The 19,692-nt window shown below is 41.4% G+C and overlaps 1 protein-coding gene and 1 long non-coding RNA gene across 2 annotated transcripts; one reads left to right on the top strand and one right to left on the bottom strand.

Annotated features, from left to right (window-relative positions):
* LOC131251508 (F-box protein SKIP28) lies at window positions 1-17,864 on the bottom strand. Its single transcript, XM_058252264.1, has 3 exons — window positions 17,428-17,864; window positions 156-750; window positions 1-67 (listed from the first exon to the last, which is right to left on the bottom strand). The coding sequence occupies exons 1-2, from the start codon at window positions 17,800-17,802 to the stop codon at window positions 157-159; spliced, it is 969 nt and encodes a 322-aa protein (XP_058108247.1). The 5' UTR covers window positions 17,803-17,864; the 3' UTR covers window positions 1-67; window position 156.
* LOC131251509 (uncharacterized) lies at window positions 1,392-1,778 on the top strand. Its single transcript, XR_009173918.1, has 2 exons — window positions 1,392-1,512; window positions 1,652-1,778. It is a non-coding gene; the product is annotated as an uncharacterized LOC131251509 (long non-coding RNA).
* Window positions 17,865-19,692: the final 1,828 nt, after the last annotated feature.

Genomic DNA, 19,692 nt, shown 5'->3' with positions numbered 1-19,692 from the left:
TGATACAGAATCCTGTGATGACTTCACACCATATTTCATACCGCCAAACCCAAGAAAATATCGGAATCTACAAATGAAGTTCAACAAAATATCATTAAAAAAAAATACTGCTAGAGAGAATCTCGTCACTACCATCACTAACCCAAATTCCTTACCTCATCCTATACTGTTACCAAACATACCCTCCTCAAAATTCTGAGAAATTTGCAGTTTGGAAATGCACCGATCACATGTAAACCCGTCTGGCCCGCTGTGAACCATGTGAGGATAGCAATGCCGGTTACAACTCGGCTTATTACACAGCATGCATTTTGGAAGACGGAGCCAGCACTCTGAACACAAGAGATGCATGCAGACCGTCCCTTCTCCCAGATCCTCAAAGTCAATGCATCCGCCACACTCCTCACACCTTGCAATGCAAAAGAAGCAACCTCTGCATGGGAGGAACCTGCCCTTCATTTCTCGGCAGTGCTCTCTCGGGCAGTCAAAAATGAGTCTCACATCCTTGCATTTGGGGCAGATGTCCACGTCAATCGGATGGTCATCAACAATGTGTTGTGAAGAGAGGAGGGTGTTATAAAACATGGGCGGGCGGATCGAGTTCACATGGAGAAGAGCGCTGATGCTGTTGAGATGTTCTTTTGTTATATTGAGGAGGCCGTAGATTCTTAGACACTTAAGGTTGCCCAACATCCCCACAACTCTCACAATGCCCGCTGGAGTTATGTTGACACATCCTGGGACATAAAGCTGCAATGGAACACACACAAAAATAAATAAATCAGGTTGTCTTGGAGGCAATGTCATTTTCAAATTATAAAATCATACAACTTATGATGGCTGTTCCTTGTATGTCCATCCGCTTTATCAAATGGGCCACAGAAGTATTACCAATGGAACAGGAAATATATTGGCATATGGTTTTATGGAGGTCCATGAAATGCTGAGCAAAACATGTGCTGTATTTGGCACATGCACATGGATCAGGAACCTTGATTAGGTCTGCAATCATGTGGACAGGCCATGATAAATAAATAACTAAATTCAAGATGATCAAAGGAAACCATCAAATCACATGGGCCACAGTGGTAGTACCAAGGGAAACCAGAAATAGAATCTAATTCCGAACACTGACATGTCATTTCATGGAGGTCCATGAAATGTGGATCTAAACATTCACACTATATTTGGCACATGTACCTGAATCAGGAACATTGATTAGGTCGGCAATCATGTGACAAGCCATGATAAAAAATCAAGGTTATCAAACAATCTAATCATAAGTTCCACAGTGGCATTACCAACAGAATAGGGAATATAATCTAACTCCAAGTGATGAACACTGACATGTAGATTCATGGAGGTCAATGAATTGTCTAACAAAAAAAAAACACAACATGTGACCAATTTACATGGATCAGGAACATTGATTAAGTCAGCCACCACGTGGGCTGGACAGGCCATGATTAAAAAAAAATAATTCAAGGTTGAGTTATAGAAACCATCTAATCAGTGGTCTGGAAATGGAAGATCAGCAAAAAGTTTAGTAGCCAATGAGCACCTTTCCAAATTAAACAAAGAGAACTCACAATAACTGGATGATTAGGATCAACAAATCACAGTGATTTTTGGGCTGTAGCCCATCTCTGAGGCGGCCCATTAGAACGACAGTCCTGATCACTGTACATTTCCATGGGTATGGTATAAAGTGCTCAAAGTATTTCTGTTCCTGAATTTATGACTTTCTCCATCCATGAATATTTGTAGAACTGACTTCATTTACATCATTACAAATATAAAGGGCACAATTTTAAGCTGTTTCTACCTTTAATTTTCTCAAATATCAACAAAGACCAGTTGTTTTATTTATTTATAATTCTTTTTCTCCTTCTGAGGGCAAATCGCAAATACTAGTAATGATCAAATGAAACAATCAAACGAGGTGAAACATAAGCATCAATTATGAAATACTTCATTATATACAGTGACAATTCAAAAGGCAATTCAATGATAAGACCTGAGTAATACCCCGGAGTTGGATTTCAAATAAAAGTTGACCTCAATGCGCTAGCAGCTTCCACACACTTTTTTTTTTTTTTTTTAAATAGTTAAAAGCTGGACTTGAAGTCCTGAACCCAAGACCTCAAAATTGAAACACGCCCTGTCAACCATTGAGCTACAGACTTGACAGAACTCTTCCTACGCTGAAACTAATAGATTTGCACTACATTTTGCATCTGTAGGAGAGAGATATTCAATCACATTGAATGGTTGGATACTTGAGCCTATCAACCAGATTGCATTTTTCAGTACAACTGAAGATTGGTTGGTTAAGACCCATTGCTTGATGATCAATACTGTCCTAAGAGGAGATCTGGTTCAGATGATGGGTCGAGTCAGTTTCGATGGGAACACAGATTTAAAGGAGCCAATCTTAAGGATACATTGAAGAAGGGGACAATGCTGGTGGCAAGGCAGAAAGGCATCCAACTGAAGATTATAACAATGGAAAGAGAGGAGGGGAGGATTTTGAGGATAAACTAGTGTCTTTCCAGCAATCCGGGAATGTGAGTGCTAAGAAATGATGAAGAGAAAATTGTGATGAATTTCCCCAAGCCTTGCCGTCTTATAGGGCCTAATGATGTGGAGAATTTTGAGCTTCATGATGGTAGTGGACATGAACTCTCAATCATTTCCAAGAGCTGAGTTACTGAAGGTGACTTGTGCACTGCCATAAAGTGGACTGCTATGGCGGACCCCAGTACCTAGAAGTTAGTGAGGTTGCCAATTATTGGGGCTGTCAATGGGTACCTAGATCCATGGATAGTCAAGGTTCCCGACTTGATTTAAATGCAACTGGGTCCATTTGTAGCCCATCTAATACTTGAGTTGCGTTTGGGTCTGTTGTTTCCAAACTGTTTAAAACAGTGCGCAGATACATGGTTATTCAAGGTTTCTGACTAGATTTAAATGGAGCTGGGTCCATTTTTAGACCCATCTAATAATTAAGGTTCAGTCTGGTCTCAAATCTGTTTAAAATGCATTGGGCTAATCAAGTCGTCATGGTCCAATGAGTTGGACTATCCATTCACAGTTTGCTAATCCATTCCCAGTGCTCCAACAATCTGGACTGTCCATTCACAGTGGGCAATCCATTAGTGGGCTAATGATTTCAATTGTGGCCATTTGATGGGTGCCCACACCCAACTGGATTCAGGTCTAGCCCATTTGGGGCTTTTTATATTGTGTTGCACTATCATTTTTTTTTTTTAATATATATTTTGCAGCTTCCTATTTCACACTTCTCATTAGGGCTGCAACTTGGGTTAGGGTCAACTCAAACCTGATAGACACAACCCAAGTTATGGTCAAGTTGGGTTTTCAAGGCCCTCGATCGAGTTGGAAAAAACCAACCCGATTCAGAAACTGGTTGGGTTAAGGTTGAGCAAATTCAGGTCGGGTTGAGAATAAGCAGTGTTTAGGTTAGGTCAGGTCGGGTTGAGTCAAGCATAGAGGAATACGGGTTGGAATTCTGGTCGGGTTGGGTTCAAGGTGTCCCGTATCGGTATCGGTTGGCGTAACGGTACCCTCCGAAACCGATACGGATACGGGGGCGTAACGGCGATACGGAGGCGTAACGGCCCGTAACGGCGCAAAATTTTTTTTTTGCCAAAAAAATATGAAAAAATATTGATTAAATCCGAAATATTCTAAGCATTCCAAATATGCATTCATTTATAAATTGGAACATGTTTATGGTGGTGTAACGGTCCACTATTTGGTGAGAAGTTGTATCGGACTGTCTGATTAATTTTTTAACCAGGTAACTTGAATTTGACTACAAAATTCATATATTTAAATTTTTTTTTTAAATATGTAATTTATATACTTAACAACTTGATATTATTTCTCCCTATAGTTCTTTAAAAAAAAATGAAATTAAATTTAGGTAGATGGCGTTACCAATTTGGGGCTGACTTGGAGGACCAATCTATTCTCCAAATCAGCCTCAAATTCATGTTATTTATTGTCATTATCCCACTTATAAATTGGTGGACATTTATTGGATAGTGAATCATAAAAAAATAAAATAAAATCAAAAGGTCCTATTTTAAAAAATAAAAACTCACAAATTAATAATTAAAACTATTTAAGTAATTTGATTTTGGCATTGTGAGTTAGCAATTGCAGTCCATAATTTAATTGTCAAATTTTAAGTTAATATATGTCTCGTGTACAATTATTTAAGGCTTGAATTAGGAGGGACTCAGATGTAAAGTGCAACACGTGTCAAAGTTTTTTGGGCCCCACCCGTGATGAATGTGTTATATCCATAACGTCCATTCATTTTGCCAAATAATTTTAGGGCATGAGCCCAAAAATGAGGCACATCCAAAGCTCGAGTGTATTGCACCATAAGAAACAATAATAATTAAACGTTCACCATTAAAAATTTATTGAGGGCTATAAAAGTTTTAGATCAAGCTGACATGGGTGTTTTCCTTTCATCCACGTCAATGTGACCCAATTAATAGGTTAGATTGAAAATAAACGCTACAGTGGACTTTAAGAAAATTTTAATAGTGAGCATTCTATAACCATTTTTTCCTATGGTGTGGTCCACCTAAGATTTGGATATTACTAATTTTTTGAATCCTAACATAAAATGACGTGGCAAAATGGATGGACGATATGGATAGAAAATATACATCATAGTGGGCCCCACTTGGGTCTGATCACATTGGATGGAAAATAAACGCTACCGTGCGCGTACGAATTATTTAAAGTGAAAATAATTATCTTTGTAGCTATTTATGGTGTGGTCCAGATGATATCTGGATATAAGTCATTTTTTGGGCGGTTCTCTAAAATGATCTCCGAAAATAGACGAACGGTGTAGATGTAATAAATGCAACTGGGTCCATTTGTAGCCCATCTAATACTTGAGTTGCGTTTGGGTCTGTTGTTTCCAAACTGTTTAAAACAGTGCGCAGATACATGGTTATTCAAGGTTTCTGACTAGATTTAAATGGAGCTGGGTCCATTTTTAGACCCATCTAATAATTAAGGTTCAGTCTGGTCTCAAATCTGTTTAAAATGCATTGGGCTAATCAAGTCGTCATGGTCCAATGAGTTGGACTATCCATTCACAGTTTGCTAATCCATTCCCAGTGCTCCAACAATCTGGACTGTCCATTCACAGTGGGCAATCCATTAGTGGGCTAATGATTTCAATTGTGGCCATTTGATGGGTGCCCACACCCAACTGGATTCAGGTCTAGCCCATTTGGGGCTTTTTATATTGTGTTGCACTATCATTTTTTTTTTTTAATATATATTTTGCAGCTTCCTATTTCACACTTCTCATTAGGGCTGCAACTTGGGTTAGGGTCAACTCAAACCTGATAGACACAACCCAAGTTATGGTCAAGTTGGGTTTTCAAGGCCCTCGATCGAGTTGGAAAAAACCAACCCGATTCAGAAACTGGTTGGGTTAAGGTTGAGCAAATTCAGGTCGGGTTGAGAATAAGCAGGTGTTTAGGTTAGGTCAGGTCGGGTTGAGTCAAGCATAGAGGAATACGGGTTGGAATTCTGGTCGGGTTGGGTTTGGGCTGGGCATCTTGCGTTGGAGTTCAGGTTGGGTCTGGGCTGGGCATCTTGGGTTGGAATTCGGGTCGGGTTGGGTTGGGGGTTGGGTCCTCTTCACGTCAGGTCATGCTCAGGTTGACCCTCAACCTGACCCGACCTGCCCAAGCTGCACCCCTATTTATCATACAACATTGAAATGCAATATCTGAAAAAAGAAAAGCCTTTTGTAATGTAAATGCTTGACTATTTGGCTCAGACAGAAGCACAAACACAGAGAATATTTAATAATAAGTTGCTGCATTGTGAATTATTATTATTATTTTTTTTGTTACTTATGGTAACGTATAAAAACTCAAAATAATATAATGGGTTTACAGATATTTAGGTTTCATTTGGCTGAGTACTTGAAAAGTCATATATGAGCATGGAATTTTTGCATTATTTTTTTCTTCTTACCAAAACTACTAAATTCTTTTAAATCCCCAAATTATTCTTAACAAAATGATGAAAATTCATCTTCCAAAAAAAAGCAGGGAGGGGAATTCATATTACTAGCTTCTACCAAAAAGCCTTTAGCTGGAGAGACAGCATGCTTGTAGAAATGCACTTTAAATTGTCTTGTCAAGGAGAAAACTGTCAAGAAACCTTTCCATAGACAATTGTCCAAAATTTGAATTCTCATATTTAAGAATTTCCACAATTTTCAATTTTAACAAAGAATTTCAAAAATAAAATAAAATGTAAAAACATATTATAAATTGGGTTTTTCCTTGTGCCCTTTTGTTTTCTTTTTCTATCGATTATTAAAAATTGGGTTTTAAACATTTGGTGTCACCAGTGTTTCAATTAGCGCCCGTAGCGTAGTGTGGCCGTAGTGCTACGTAGTGTCCCAAATAGCGTAAATCCCTTGTAGCGTACGCTACAAGGGTCGTAGCGTACGCTATAGCTACGTAGTGCATAGCGTCCGTAGCGCAAGCTACAATGTATTTTTTTACTATTTTAGTTTATTATTATTTTTTTCATGTTTTCTTTGTTTCTAATGTTGAGGAATGCGACACTTATATTATACTTGATACTTTTAACCTATGAGATTTTTATTTCTTTTCATAGTTGTGACTTGTGGTTTCAATTAGACATTATTAATTAAGGTGGTGTGCTTAGAAAGTTGTTGATGTGATAATTATTTGATTTGGCTTATATATGTGGATTGACTTTTGATAAATGATAACTAATAACTTTTTTGAACATGCTTATAATTGATAAAATGAATCATCTTTTAGGCATTTTTATATTTTTTTTCATTTTTTTCACTATTTATTATATTTGTCCTATTTTTAAATTAAAAAATAGAAGTATCGTGTAGCTTATGCTATACGCTTCGTATTTACGCAACACGCTATAGAGGGCAGAGCACTACGCATCATGCTGCCGCTATTTAAAACACTAGGTGTCACATATATATTGCCTCTCTACTAACTCCGAATCATAAAGAGTTTCAAACATTTTCCCTTTCTACATTTTTTTCTTTTGAAATGTCAAAGGGAAAAAAAATGCTTGCTTCATGGTCATTTTTTGTCAATTTCAGGCTCTCTGTTTTTAAAGCATAAGGCCCCTCAAGGAAGAACTCTTCCAACTAACACAAATACCACTCAAACAACAAAGCATTACCACAACAGACACCAGAAAAATAAATAAACAAATAAATGGGGAGAGGGCTGATCTCCTGCCACAAATTGAGAGATCGATCCTTGATGTGCCAGATTTCACTAGATCATCAGCAACCTCATTAGCACCTCTGTTGACCTAAGCAAGTGCCACCGCTCGATCAATACAAAGGTTAATTTCAGGTCCTTGCAATAATGAGGATCTCTTGATGGGGGATGTTATGGCCCTTTCATTTCCAGAAGCCTGAATTTCCCTTACCCTATATATGAGGAAGAATTAAACCAAAAGAACATTCTTTCTTCACACCAGCCTGTACACTCCATTGCCTGAGCTGGCGGATCATGGCAGGACGCTAGCAAGAACTTCTGTCTTGGGGTTACCAAAGCAAGATGTGGTACCAGAACAAGCCAAGATGTTGTTTAGGGCTTTGTATGACACATTAAGAAGATACAGAAAAGTCGGATAAAAGATGGCCCTTAGTAACAAAAACTACAAGGGCTACGCTGATGTTCAACATTGTTTCATGCATATAAAGGGGAGGTTATGATCCATCTCAAGCCTAAATGATTTTAAGAAATGCATGCCATGTCCTGAAACAACTTGGCGATAATGTGCATCCTATTGAGCTTTACTTAAACTAAATATCAGCTCTATTCTCAACGTGGAAATCTAAACTGCATTTTTGGCACTAGAATGCTGACAACGCTAAGCAAGCCTTGCTAATGTCGAAGGCATTATGACAGGTACATGAGATTATTGAAGATGTCTTTGATGAGCAGATTTTGATAAATTGATCAGGGGACACCAAAAGTTCCTAGTCAAGTGGAAAGGATGACCGCAATTTGATTGCACTTGGCTCACTGTTGACTATTATCAATGCCTCAACCTGGAACTCTATGAAGAGTACATTGCAAAGAAACTCAACAGAGCCGAGTTCTTCCAAGCAGGGGAAGAATGCAACCAGACCTCAGGCCTTACATGTACAATATAAGATCTAAAAGACCTCAGGCCACACCTAACCATCAATTTGAAGGGAAGTGGATAAAAGACAACTGATTATTATATGATGACTAGAACGCCTGCATGTGAGATATCTCTTTTGAATGTGTGTAAGCATGTTATACAAGTGTATTTAGGGGAATCTTTTATGAATGGGAGTCTCAGAAGCTTTGTAGTTTCCTTTAAAAAAAATAGAGTCCCAAGTGTCATGTTATTTATGGGTTGTAGTTTCCTTTAAAAAAAAATAATAGTCCCAAGTCACAAATACTAGCTACAGCTATTGGACTCTTGGGTTTACGGTTTACCCATAATCCTTTCTTCTCCTATTTTTTTTGGAAAGATAAAAGGGATTTTATTAAGGTGCAGGTGGCACCAAGAAAGATACAACCCTATCTAGCAAAAAGCAAGCTACTATCTTTCAAAAGCGAATTACAAGAAACCCAGTCGGCAACAAAGGACTTCGCTCTCTGAATGACAACATTGGAATTCTTAGTAGAGTTGTTGAAACATCTCCCATTCCTCTCTGCTCAAACAGACCAAAAGGCCGTCAAAATAGCCATGGGCCACTCTGCCCAAGCATGCTTCGAGAGACAAGCCCCATGACCCACTTCCAAAAACTATCTGCTGAGGCGGGCATACACATATTGATATAGGATACGATAGACTCCCAAACCCTCCAAGCAAAAGAGCAATGGATGAAAAGATGGTCGATCGTCTCCTTGTTAGTTTGCTCAGAGAGCACATATTCAGGATCACCATTCTATGCTTTCTAAGATTATTAATAGTAAGGACCCACTTTCTACCAACAAGACACCCAAAGGCTGCCACTTTCCCAGGCGACATCGAAGCACGGCCCTCAAGTGAGGGACAATGCACCAAAGTGTAGAAAGATGAAACCAAAAAGCACTCCGAACTTTCAACCCGCCAAACCATCCTATCTTGCTCTCCCTGAATTAGATAAGCCATGTGGATTTGATGAAGAATGAGCAAAGAGTCTTCGAACTCTTCATCTGAGAGATTCTAGTGACAATGGGGTGACCGCACTCCCGAAGACCTGCCAACAAACCAATAATCCGCCACTGAGATATCAATATTCACCACTAGGCTGGACGATTGTGGAAACTTGGTCGTGAAAGAGGAATCCATTGCCTAACCATCTTTCCAGCATTTAACTTTTTCGCTATCCCAGATTGCAAATCTAATCCCCTCCTTAAATTTAGCTTCGACACTTGCAATACCTTGCCACAAACCAGACACTATATAATGAAGTGTCCCCAGTCCACCAGCTGCCTTCCTCACACTGATATTTAGAAGCAATTGATTTTCTCCAAACGGAGTCTTCCTCCAGCACAAATCTCCACCACACTTCTCAATAAGTGTCGTGTTCCTATCTTCCAACACTCTAATGTTAGCCCCTCCCTCATTGTATGGTTTACAAACTTCCTCCCACGACAACAGGTGAAATTTATTCTTGTTGTCTGACCTTTGCCACAAGAAGTCCTTACTAAGCTTCTCCAAATGATTCAACACCCCGCCCCCAAAGGACAAATATCTATCTTTCCATCGAGATAGCTTTCTCTCGACCCTTTCCACCACCTTATACCAAAAATGCTTCGAAGGCTTCCCTATACACAGACAAACCTAGGTAAGAAGATGGGAACTTTCCCGCCTCACAACCAAAGATACTAGCAAGGATATTCATTTCCCCTTCCTCCATTCTGATTCCCAACATCTCTCTCTTAACAACATTAACCTTTAACCCCGATACTGCTTCGAAGCAAGTAATAATAATGTAAAGTCTTCCAACAATTTTGGCGCTCGCATCACAAAAAAATAATAATGTCATCTGTAAACTAGAGATGAGAGATTGTAGGCCCATTCCTATCAACCTTGATCCTGTTTAGAAGGTCTAACTGCTGCCCTTTAGATAAACATTTGATGTAGAGCGGGTCGCGGACAGTTACATGGCCAAGATGGATCAGAAAAGGCCCGGTCGACGACAGAAGTGATCCAGACCATTGAACCTTAAATCGGGTGTATCTTGCAATCCGGAATGAGTTATCTGACGTAAAATATATGATTTTGGGGTAGAACGAGCTACTGAAGCCAACCAACCCGCTACGCCGGGTTGCGCAGCCCGGAATTGCGAAAAACCCCTGGATCGATGGTCGTTTCCCTGTTTTAATTTCGTTTTTACTATAAATAGTAAGTTTTAGTTTGATTATAACTCTTCATCCGTCGGGCTTTAGGAGTTGCGCCCAACGTGAAAAGAGCTTAGAATAATTAGGAGAACGGGTTGGTGAAGCCAAATAGGACACTTACTATTTTTGGCCGAAAACCTTGCGCACTAGTAGACATCACGATCGTCTATAAATAGTAAGTCACGGATTCTAAGAGTTTGAGTTGTAGTTTGATTCTAATTTCTTTCCCATTGCTTGGTACCCCTATTTAAAGGGTTGTAAACTCGTTTTTATTCATCAATTAATCAATTTCGAATTTATTAGAATTTATTTCTATTTTCTGCTTTCTTTCCTCGTGGATTCGAGAAGTCTCTGTGAGGAGTCCAGAGAAGCTCCGTGGATTCGGAGTAGTTATCCTTATCACGTTCATCCCTGCGTCAATTGGTATCAAAGCGAGGATTTCCCTCAGGCCGATGGCAAACAACGAAGGTATGAATCAAAATCCTGTGGACGGTGATCCAGGGATTCGTTATCTTTCGGAAAGAATGGAAGCTTTCCACCGGGAGAGTCAGTTGACCATGCAAGGGCTGCAGGCAACTCTCAACCGTCTTGCGGATGCGCTACTTCCGCCCCGAGCCCTAGGCGGTGCTCCACCACTCATGGTTGCTGTACGACACAACCCCGATTTTCGTAGAGCACTACCAGTGGCAAACCGTAGAGCTACACCAGATGATTCAAGTTCTAGCGACGAGGACCTTAATGAGGGTTTTGCTCGACGACCAATCCATGGAGGTGATCATCTACATCGTGCTGAAAGAGACTATCGAGGTAAGGCTGAACTTCCTAGTTTTAACGATTTATTACGTATAGAAGATTTTCTCGATTGGCTAGCCGAAGTAGAGAGATATTTTGATTACATGGACGTGTCAGATCATAAAAGGGTAAAATTGGTGGCGTTTAAATTAAAATCCGGTGCTTCTGCATGGTGGGAACAATTACAACTCTCACGAGCCCGCCAGAACAAGGCACCCATCTCATCATGGCCACGGATGAGACGTCTTCTTCGATCACGATTTCTCCCCAGTGATTATAAGCAGATATTATTCCAGCAATATCAAAATTGCAAACAACGAAATCGAACTGTCACAGATTACACTGAAGAATTTCAACGGTTGGTTACACGAAACAATCTGTCAGAATCTGAGTCACAGAAGGTGGCACGATTTATAAGTGGGTTGCGACCGATAATTCAGGATCGAGTTCAGATGTACCCAGTCGGGACCGTGGATGAAGCAGTTCAATTGGCGGGTAGGGCAGAAACACAACTTGCAAGAGCTCCTGCTCGTCCATATCCTTCAAATCGACCCCCCATGACGGGTCCCACGCAGGATCCAGTGCTGCCACGAGGAAAAAATCCAGTACCTTAACTTCCTACAACCGCAAACCGTGATACGGGGAGTGGCTTATCCAGACCTCAACGTGCAGCACCCACAACAGCAGGTCCTAGTAGGATTCCAAATCCTTATACTCGGCCAAGGTCGAACAATTGTTACTGTTGTGGCCAACCAGGCCACTTATCAAACACTTGTCCTCAACGTCCCGCAGCGCACTTGACTATAAACGAAGGGGGCACTAAAGATGAGGCCGCAGAAGAAGACCATCACTTTGATGAACATGAACAAACCACTGAAGAAATAGCAGGTGGCGATGAAGTGACGGGCGAGGATCGTGGCGAATTTCTAGTTGTGAGGCGATTACTGTATGCCCCACGAAAGGAATTACATCCACAGCGACACAACATATTTCGTACTCGGTGCACCGTCGACGGAAAGGTCTGTGATGTGATCATAGACAGTGGTAGTAGCGAAAACATCATCTCAAGAGTAATGGTGGACAAGTTGCGGCTACCAACGATGAAACATCCTTCCCCATACTCTATTGGCTGGATAAAAAAGGTGAATGAGACCAAGGTAACTGAACAATGTACTATCTCGTTTTCAATTGGCAAAAATTATAAGGATCAAATACTTTGTGACGTGCTCGATATGGAAACTTGTCATATGTTACTCAGTCGACCCTGGCAGTCAGACCGTGATGCGACCCATCGGGGACGAGATAATGTCTATGTATTTGTCAAGGATAGTCGAAAAATAATCCTTGCCCCTATGGCACCAGAGAACCACCCTGAAGCCTCTAAAGTGGAGGGGAGTTCTCTCTTGACCATTCGAAATTTCATGGAGGAATCTAAGGAAACTGGCGAGGTATACGCCGTAGTAGTGAAGGGCGAGGAAGAGGAACCCTCAAACATCCCTCCAAGTTTAAAACTGTTGCTAAACGAATTCAAAGAAGTCTGGCCTGAGGATTTACCTGATGGATTGCCCCCCATGAGGGACATCCAACATCACATAGACCTCGTCCCTGGGGCTAGCCTGCCCAATCGCCCTCATTATCGGATGAGTCCGAAGGAGTGCGAGATACTTCAGGGGCAAGTGGAGGAATTGATCCGTAAGGGTCTCTTGAGAGAGAACATGAGCCCATGTGCCGTACCAGCATTATTAACGCCAAAAAAAGATGGAAGCTGGCGCATGTGTGTCGACAGCCGAGCAATCAACAAAATTACCATCAAATATCGGTTTCCAATACCACGGTTGGACGACATGCTCAATATGTTAGAAGGAGCCAAGGTGTTCTCTAAACTAGATCTAAGGAGCGGGTACCTTCAGATTCGTATTCGACCCGGTGATGAGTGGAAAACGGCATTCAAGACCAAGGAAGGGTTGTATGAGTGGCTGGTCATGCCCTTCAGCCTATCGAACGCACCAAGTACTTTTATGCGTTTAATGAATCAAGTTCTAAAACCGTTCACTGGCCGATTTGTGGTAGTATATTTTGATGACATATTGATATATAGCCAAAATGAGGCGAAGCACAGGAAACATCTCAGGCAGGTGCTACAGGTCCTACAACTTAACAAGTTGTACCCCAACTTGAAGAAGTGTAGTTTTTTAATTGACAGCCTATTGTTTCTAGGATTTGTTGCAACGTTCACAGGCATTCATGTGGACGATGAAAAGGTGCGAGCTATTAGGGTATGGCCGATCCCGACAAACATTCATGAGGTGAGGAGTTTTCACGGGTTGGCGACTTTCTATCGTCGATTTGTGCGAGATTTTAGCACCATAGTCGTGCCTATAACAGATTGCATGAAGAAAGGACCGTTCCAGTGGACCGATAAAGCTGATAAGAGCTTTCATGAGATCAAGCATCGTTTGTCTACAACACCGGTCTTGGTGCTTCCTAATTTCGACAAATTGTTTGAAGTGGAGTGTGATGCTTCATACGTCGGAATTGGAGGAGTATTATCACAAGAAGGCAGGCCGGTAGCCTTCTATAGCGAGAAGCTCAGCGAAGCCCGAAAGAAGTGGTCGACTTATGAGCTTGAGTTGTACGCAGTTGTTCAGGCGCTGCGACATTGGCGGCATTATCTGATTCAAAGAGAGTTTGTTTTGTACATTGACCATCAAGCATTAAAATTTATTAATAGTCAGACTAACGTGAATCGTGTGCATGCTAGATGGGTTGCGTTTTTACAGGAATTCACGTTCGTTCTGAAGCACAAGTCAGGGCAGCAGAACAAGGTGGTTGATGCACTTAGCCGTCGTGCATCACTACTAGTTACAATGAGCAACGAGGTAGTCGGCTTCGACTGTCTTAAGGAGCTGTATGCCGAGGATGAGGACTTCAAAGATTCTTGGATGAAGTGTCAAGAAGGTCACCCCAGTGACCTTCATATACAGGACGATTTTCTCTTCAAAGGGAATCGATTGTGCATCCCCCAAAGTTCTCTGAGGGAGCAGATTATTCAAGAGCTACATGGAGGTGGCCTTGCTGGACACCTGGGACGAGACAAGACGTGAGCTCTTGTGGAAGAGCGGTATTACTGGCCGCAGTTAGTACGCATTGTGGGAAAAGCCGTACAACGTTATCATGTTTGTCAGACCTCCAAGGGGCAATCTCAGAATACGGGCCTCTACACCCCGTTACCTGTGCCTAACGGTCCTTGGGAGGATTCATCAATGGACTTCGTGCTTGGTCTCCCACGAACACAACGCGGCATGGATTCAGTGTTCGTGGTGGTAGATCGTTTCTCAAAGATGGAGCACTTTATCCCATGCAAGAAGACCCTCGATGCAACACACGTGGCGAATTTATTTTTCAGGGAGGTCGTTCGGCTACACGGGGTCCCCAAGACCATTACTTCCGATCGTGACACGAAGTTCATTAGCCACTTTTGGCGGACTTTATGGAATCGATTCGATACACGACTTCAATTCAGCAGTGCTTACCACCCACAGACTGATGGGCAGACCGAAGTTGTGAATCGCACATTGGGAAACCTCCTTCGCTGTATTTCAGGAGAAAAACCGAAGCAGTGGGATTTGTCCTTGTCCCAAGCAGAGTTTGCATTCAACAATATGGTGAACCGCTCGACAGGGAGATCACCGTTCCAGATTATCTACGGACGAGTGCCTCGCCACACACTTGACTTGGTCCCTCTACCCAAGCACCCGGGCACGAGCATTGCAGCAGAACATATGGCAGACAAGATCATGGGCATCCATGCAGAAGTGCAGACCAAGCTACATGCCTCGAACGAGAAGTACAAGGAACAAGCGGACAAGCATCGGCGACAAAAAGTGTTTGAGGTGGGCGACCGTGTTATGGTCCATCTGCGCAAAGAGAAATTTCCGACTGGACGTACAACAAATTGAAAAATAAGAAGATTGGACCCGTCCCAATCATCCGAAAGATTAATGATAATGCTTATATTGTTGATCTTCCAGATGACATGGCAATCTCACAGACTTTCAATGTCGCGGACCTGACCGAGTATCATGAATCAGAGCATGACGAGAACTCGAGGACGAGTTCTTTTGAAGTGGAGGAGACTGATGTAGAGCGGGTCGCGGACAGTTACATGGCCAAGATGGATCAGAAAAGGCCCGGTCGACGACAGAAGTGATCCAGACCATCGAACCTTAAATCGGGCGTATCTTGCAATCCGGAATGAGTTATCTGACGTCAAATATATGATTTTGGGGTAGAACGAGCTACTGAAGCCAACCAACCCGCTACGCCGGGTTGCGCAGCCCGGAATTGCGAAAAACCCCTGGATCGATGGTCGTTTCCCTGTTTTAATTTCGTTTTTACTATAAATAGTAAGTTTTAGTTTGATTATAACTCTTCATCCGTCGGGCTTTAGGAGTTGCGCCCAACGTGAAAAGAGCTTAGAATAATTAGGAGAACGGGTTGGTGAAGCCAAATAGGACACTTACTATTTTTGGCCGAAAACCTTGCGCACTAGTAGACATCACGACCGTCTATAAATAGTAAGCCACGGATTCTAAGAGTTTGAGTTGTAGTTTGATTCTAATTTCTTTCCCATTGCTTGGTACCCCTATTTAAAGGGTTGTAAACTCGTTTTTATTCATCAATTAATCAATTTCGAATTTATTAGAATTTATTTCTATTTTCTGCTTTCTTTCCTCGTGGATTCGAGAAGTCTCTGTGAGGAGTCCAGAGAAGCTCCGTGGATTCGGAGTAGTTATCCTCATCACGTTCATCCCTGCGTCAACATTCTGCCCAACACTTCTGCCACCACCAAAAAGAGAAACAGGGATAAAGGCTCCCCTTGCCTCAACCCTCTCAAACTTTTGAAGAAAAAAATTCTTTAAGAGAGGGTCCTTACTCTTACCCAGGTGGTAGACTCACAGGAGTTTCAACACCGGGTCAAGGGTTCGAGTACCCACCAGTGGTGAAATCCCACGGCATGCGTGTGTGGGGTGTGTGTGTGTGTGTAAAAAAAAAAAAAAAAAAAATCTTTAAGAGACCTATTGATAAAAACAGAGAATCTTGCAGAACTTGTATGACACATATGAACATCTTTCTATCCATGACATCTTCTTTTTTCAGTTTCCCAAGAGCAGAACTTGCTCTGATGCCAATTTGATGCAAACCTGAAAGGAAAAGCAAATAAATCAATAGGAAAAGAAAGAGATTGTGGGAAAGACCCAACAATCCTCTAGTCAAATGTTAGAGATCACAAATGCAAGACTGTGAGCAAGCTCAACAGTCCTCTAGTCTAAAATTAGAGACCACTCTCCATCCCTTCAACAGCCACCGTAGAGAAAATAAGAAAATTTCATAAAGAGAATACTGATCAGCTCGCCTTATTCCATTGGCAATAGGTCCTATTTATAATCAACCTTACAATCTGTAATAAAGGATATTGAATCTAAAAATCTACAAAAATAGAAAAGCACCTTAATAACAAAGCATTCTAATCAAGAAAATGCCTAAAATAAGAAGATACTTAGATAATAAAATATTTAAAATTATTCCCAGCCTAAAATGAAGATATGAAAGAAAGAGCAGATTTCATAATCTAGAGATTTGAAAGAAATGGGAAGTGGTGATGGGCTAAAAAAGGAAGGCGGTCTTCTTCTTGTACACACGTGCTGAGCTTGCTCGCGTGAGATTCGGGCCTTTTCTTCTAATCTTGATCAATCTTTTCTTCTAATCTCGATCAATCGCATGTGTGGCCATTTGTTTGCATTAACCATTCATGTTGAGAACTCTATGCCATACAGTCCACCGAAAGAAAATTATGTTGACCGGATGATTCTGACCATCACTATCTACAAATGAATTTAGAACAATAAAACAGAAGTTTTCAATGGCTCACATTGCAACTCAAAAAATCAAAGGTTAGGATCATCACTGAAGTATGATCATCAGAGAACCGCAAAACAGAGGCAAAACGAATTCATTTTCTTTAATGGTTAGGATTGTCTAATCATCATGATTTTTGTTTATGGTTCATCTATCAAGCCTTGAAATCGAGTGGACGGATTCGATCATAACATATACATACGATGTATAAACATGATGGATTGGATCTCCTCCATCCATCCATCCATGCAGGCATGCATACCTTACTAATGCCAGGATTGCTCTCGGCGATTCTTCGGAGGGCATCATCAGTGACCTTCTTGCATTCAATCAAAACCAACGATCTGAGCCGTCCGTGGGCCCTGGCCGTGATGTCCAAGAGGGTGGAGTCGGTGATCTTGAAGCTGAGGGGTGGCTCCACGGAGACATCGAGCCACAGGAGGGGATCGGAATCGATGGCGTGCCGCAGCGACTTGCAGACCTGTCGTATGGTGAAAAGCTCGCGCAAGCGGAAGTGGGCCAGGACGAAGAAAAAGGCCTGATGGGGAGATGATGGCCGTTCTTCAGGAATAGCCATTGGAGATAAGAGAGAGACCGGGACCGTCCCGGATTGGTTTGGAGGACTGTTCGTTGCCATGTTTCTGAGAGAGAAAACGGAGGAAATGGAAGATACGGGGACTGGGGATTTATTTGATACTCCAGCTGGGCACGATGCTTGATACGCAGGGACGCGGCTTCGTTGGATCTCTGATTGTGGGGCCCTCCTTGATGTATGGGTCTTATATCCGCGCCATCCATCCGTTTTGACAGATCATTTTTGGCTATAAGGCCAAAATTGCAGCAGATCCAAATCTCAGCGGACCACACTACAGGAAACAGTGGTGATTGACCATTAAAAACGTCTCGGGGGCACAAGTTTTGGATCAAGCTGATTTTTGCGTGGTTCTTTCGTTCCGATATTTGTGGCCCCCATGAAGTTTTTAATGGTGGCCATTCAATTTCCACCGTTTATTTGGTGTGGTTCACTTGATATTTGGATCTGCTGCATTTTTGGGCTCGTAGCTTGAATTGATAAGGGAAAACGGATGGACGTCATGGATATGATACGCATACATCAGGGTGGGCCCCACAGTCAGGGGTATCCAGCAAAGCCGCGATGCTCAGACAGTTGGAAAGGGTTCGCGTGGCATACTTGAACTCAAATAAGATGACTGGAATGTGAACAGGAAATGGGGGCAAGTCACAGATTTGTTAAACAATCCCACGCGTCTACGCGAATCATTAGATATTTTTTCGCTTTTAACGGCACCTCAAAAAGCATTTGGTTGCTGGAATTTCCTGATTTTTATATTATCTTGTTTGTTTCACACACTCTATTATTTTTTAGTTTTATATTTTCTATGATGGCTGTGAATGGGCTGAACTCGTGCAGGCAATTTGGACTAGGCCCAGCATGTCAGGACCAATCAGTATAGTTCAAAATCTGGGCCCATACCAACCCCAAGCCCAGCCCGCTGACAACCTTGTTTTCTATTAATTCCATTTTCTAGCTTTTGCTTTAAAAAAAAAAAAAGTACTTAAAAATTTCAGCATAAATTTCCTGGATTTTACCAAATAGTACCTCTAGTGATCATATTCATGGATAACGCATTTTAAGAGGAGCAATTGCATTACTACCCTTCTTTTTACTTCCGTTTACACTTATTTCTGGTGCCCTGACGTGGACCAATGAAAAGTCACCACGTGTAGACATTAAGGATTTGATAGTTACAGAAATTCTACTCATGTTTGAAAATATGTTCAATGGATCTTCATTTGGTAATATATATCATGTTATTAATGTAATGGCATAGACCCTTACGCATGCCTTTAAAGAAGTAAACTGTTGCATGCCATTTGGCTACAATTAGTGAGACAATTAATGAGTCAGCATGCCTGACACGTCTATAAAAACCCACTAAGAGAGGACGAATCCTATCACAGACCTAATTATGATATTTTTGATAAGGTCGTCTCTCATGGTCCTTCTAAAATGAGAGATTTTCCCAGAGATGTTCGGAGAATTAGCGAAGGTTATGAAGATTTCGAATATCCAAAGATTGAACCAATATCCAAACAAATCTAGTTATGATTCGAATCCAAAATAAGGAGAGAGCGAACATTAGGCAAAACCAAGTCTCGATCCATACAATAATATATCAAAATTAAGAGAATGAGAGAGCTTAATGACAAATCTAATCCAACCCATTCGATAATAGATCATGATCAGATGGATTTAGTTCATCAATCCCTCTAGGACTCTGATCACCTGGGAGCGAGAGTTCAAGGTAAATGTAGGAAGTGGTTTGATTGGGCCATCAAAATGCGTGATCCATATCGATTTGAGGTTCGAGATCAATTGTAGAGGTTCCCCTAACTTATCTCAAACCTAAATGCAATTGTCTTCTAAAATAGATCAACTACGAGAAAAAGATCCAATAAGCCAGAAGTTTTTGATCTATTTAGAGATCTTCTTATTCGGAATGCA

This window comes from Magnolia sinica, chromosome 7 (genome assembly GCF_029962835.1).
Source record: "Magnolia sinica isolate HGM2019 chromosome 7, MsV1, whole genome shotgun sequence".
NCBI lineage: Eukaryota > Viridiplantae > Streptophyta > Magnoliopsida > Magnoliales > Magnoliaceae > Magnolia > Magnolia sinica.
The sequence above is the reverse complement of the archived record's forward strand: the minus strand, read 5'-3'. Positions and strand labels throughout refer to the sequence as shown.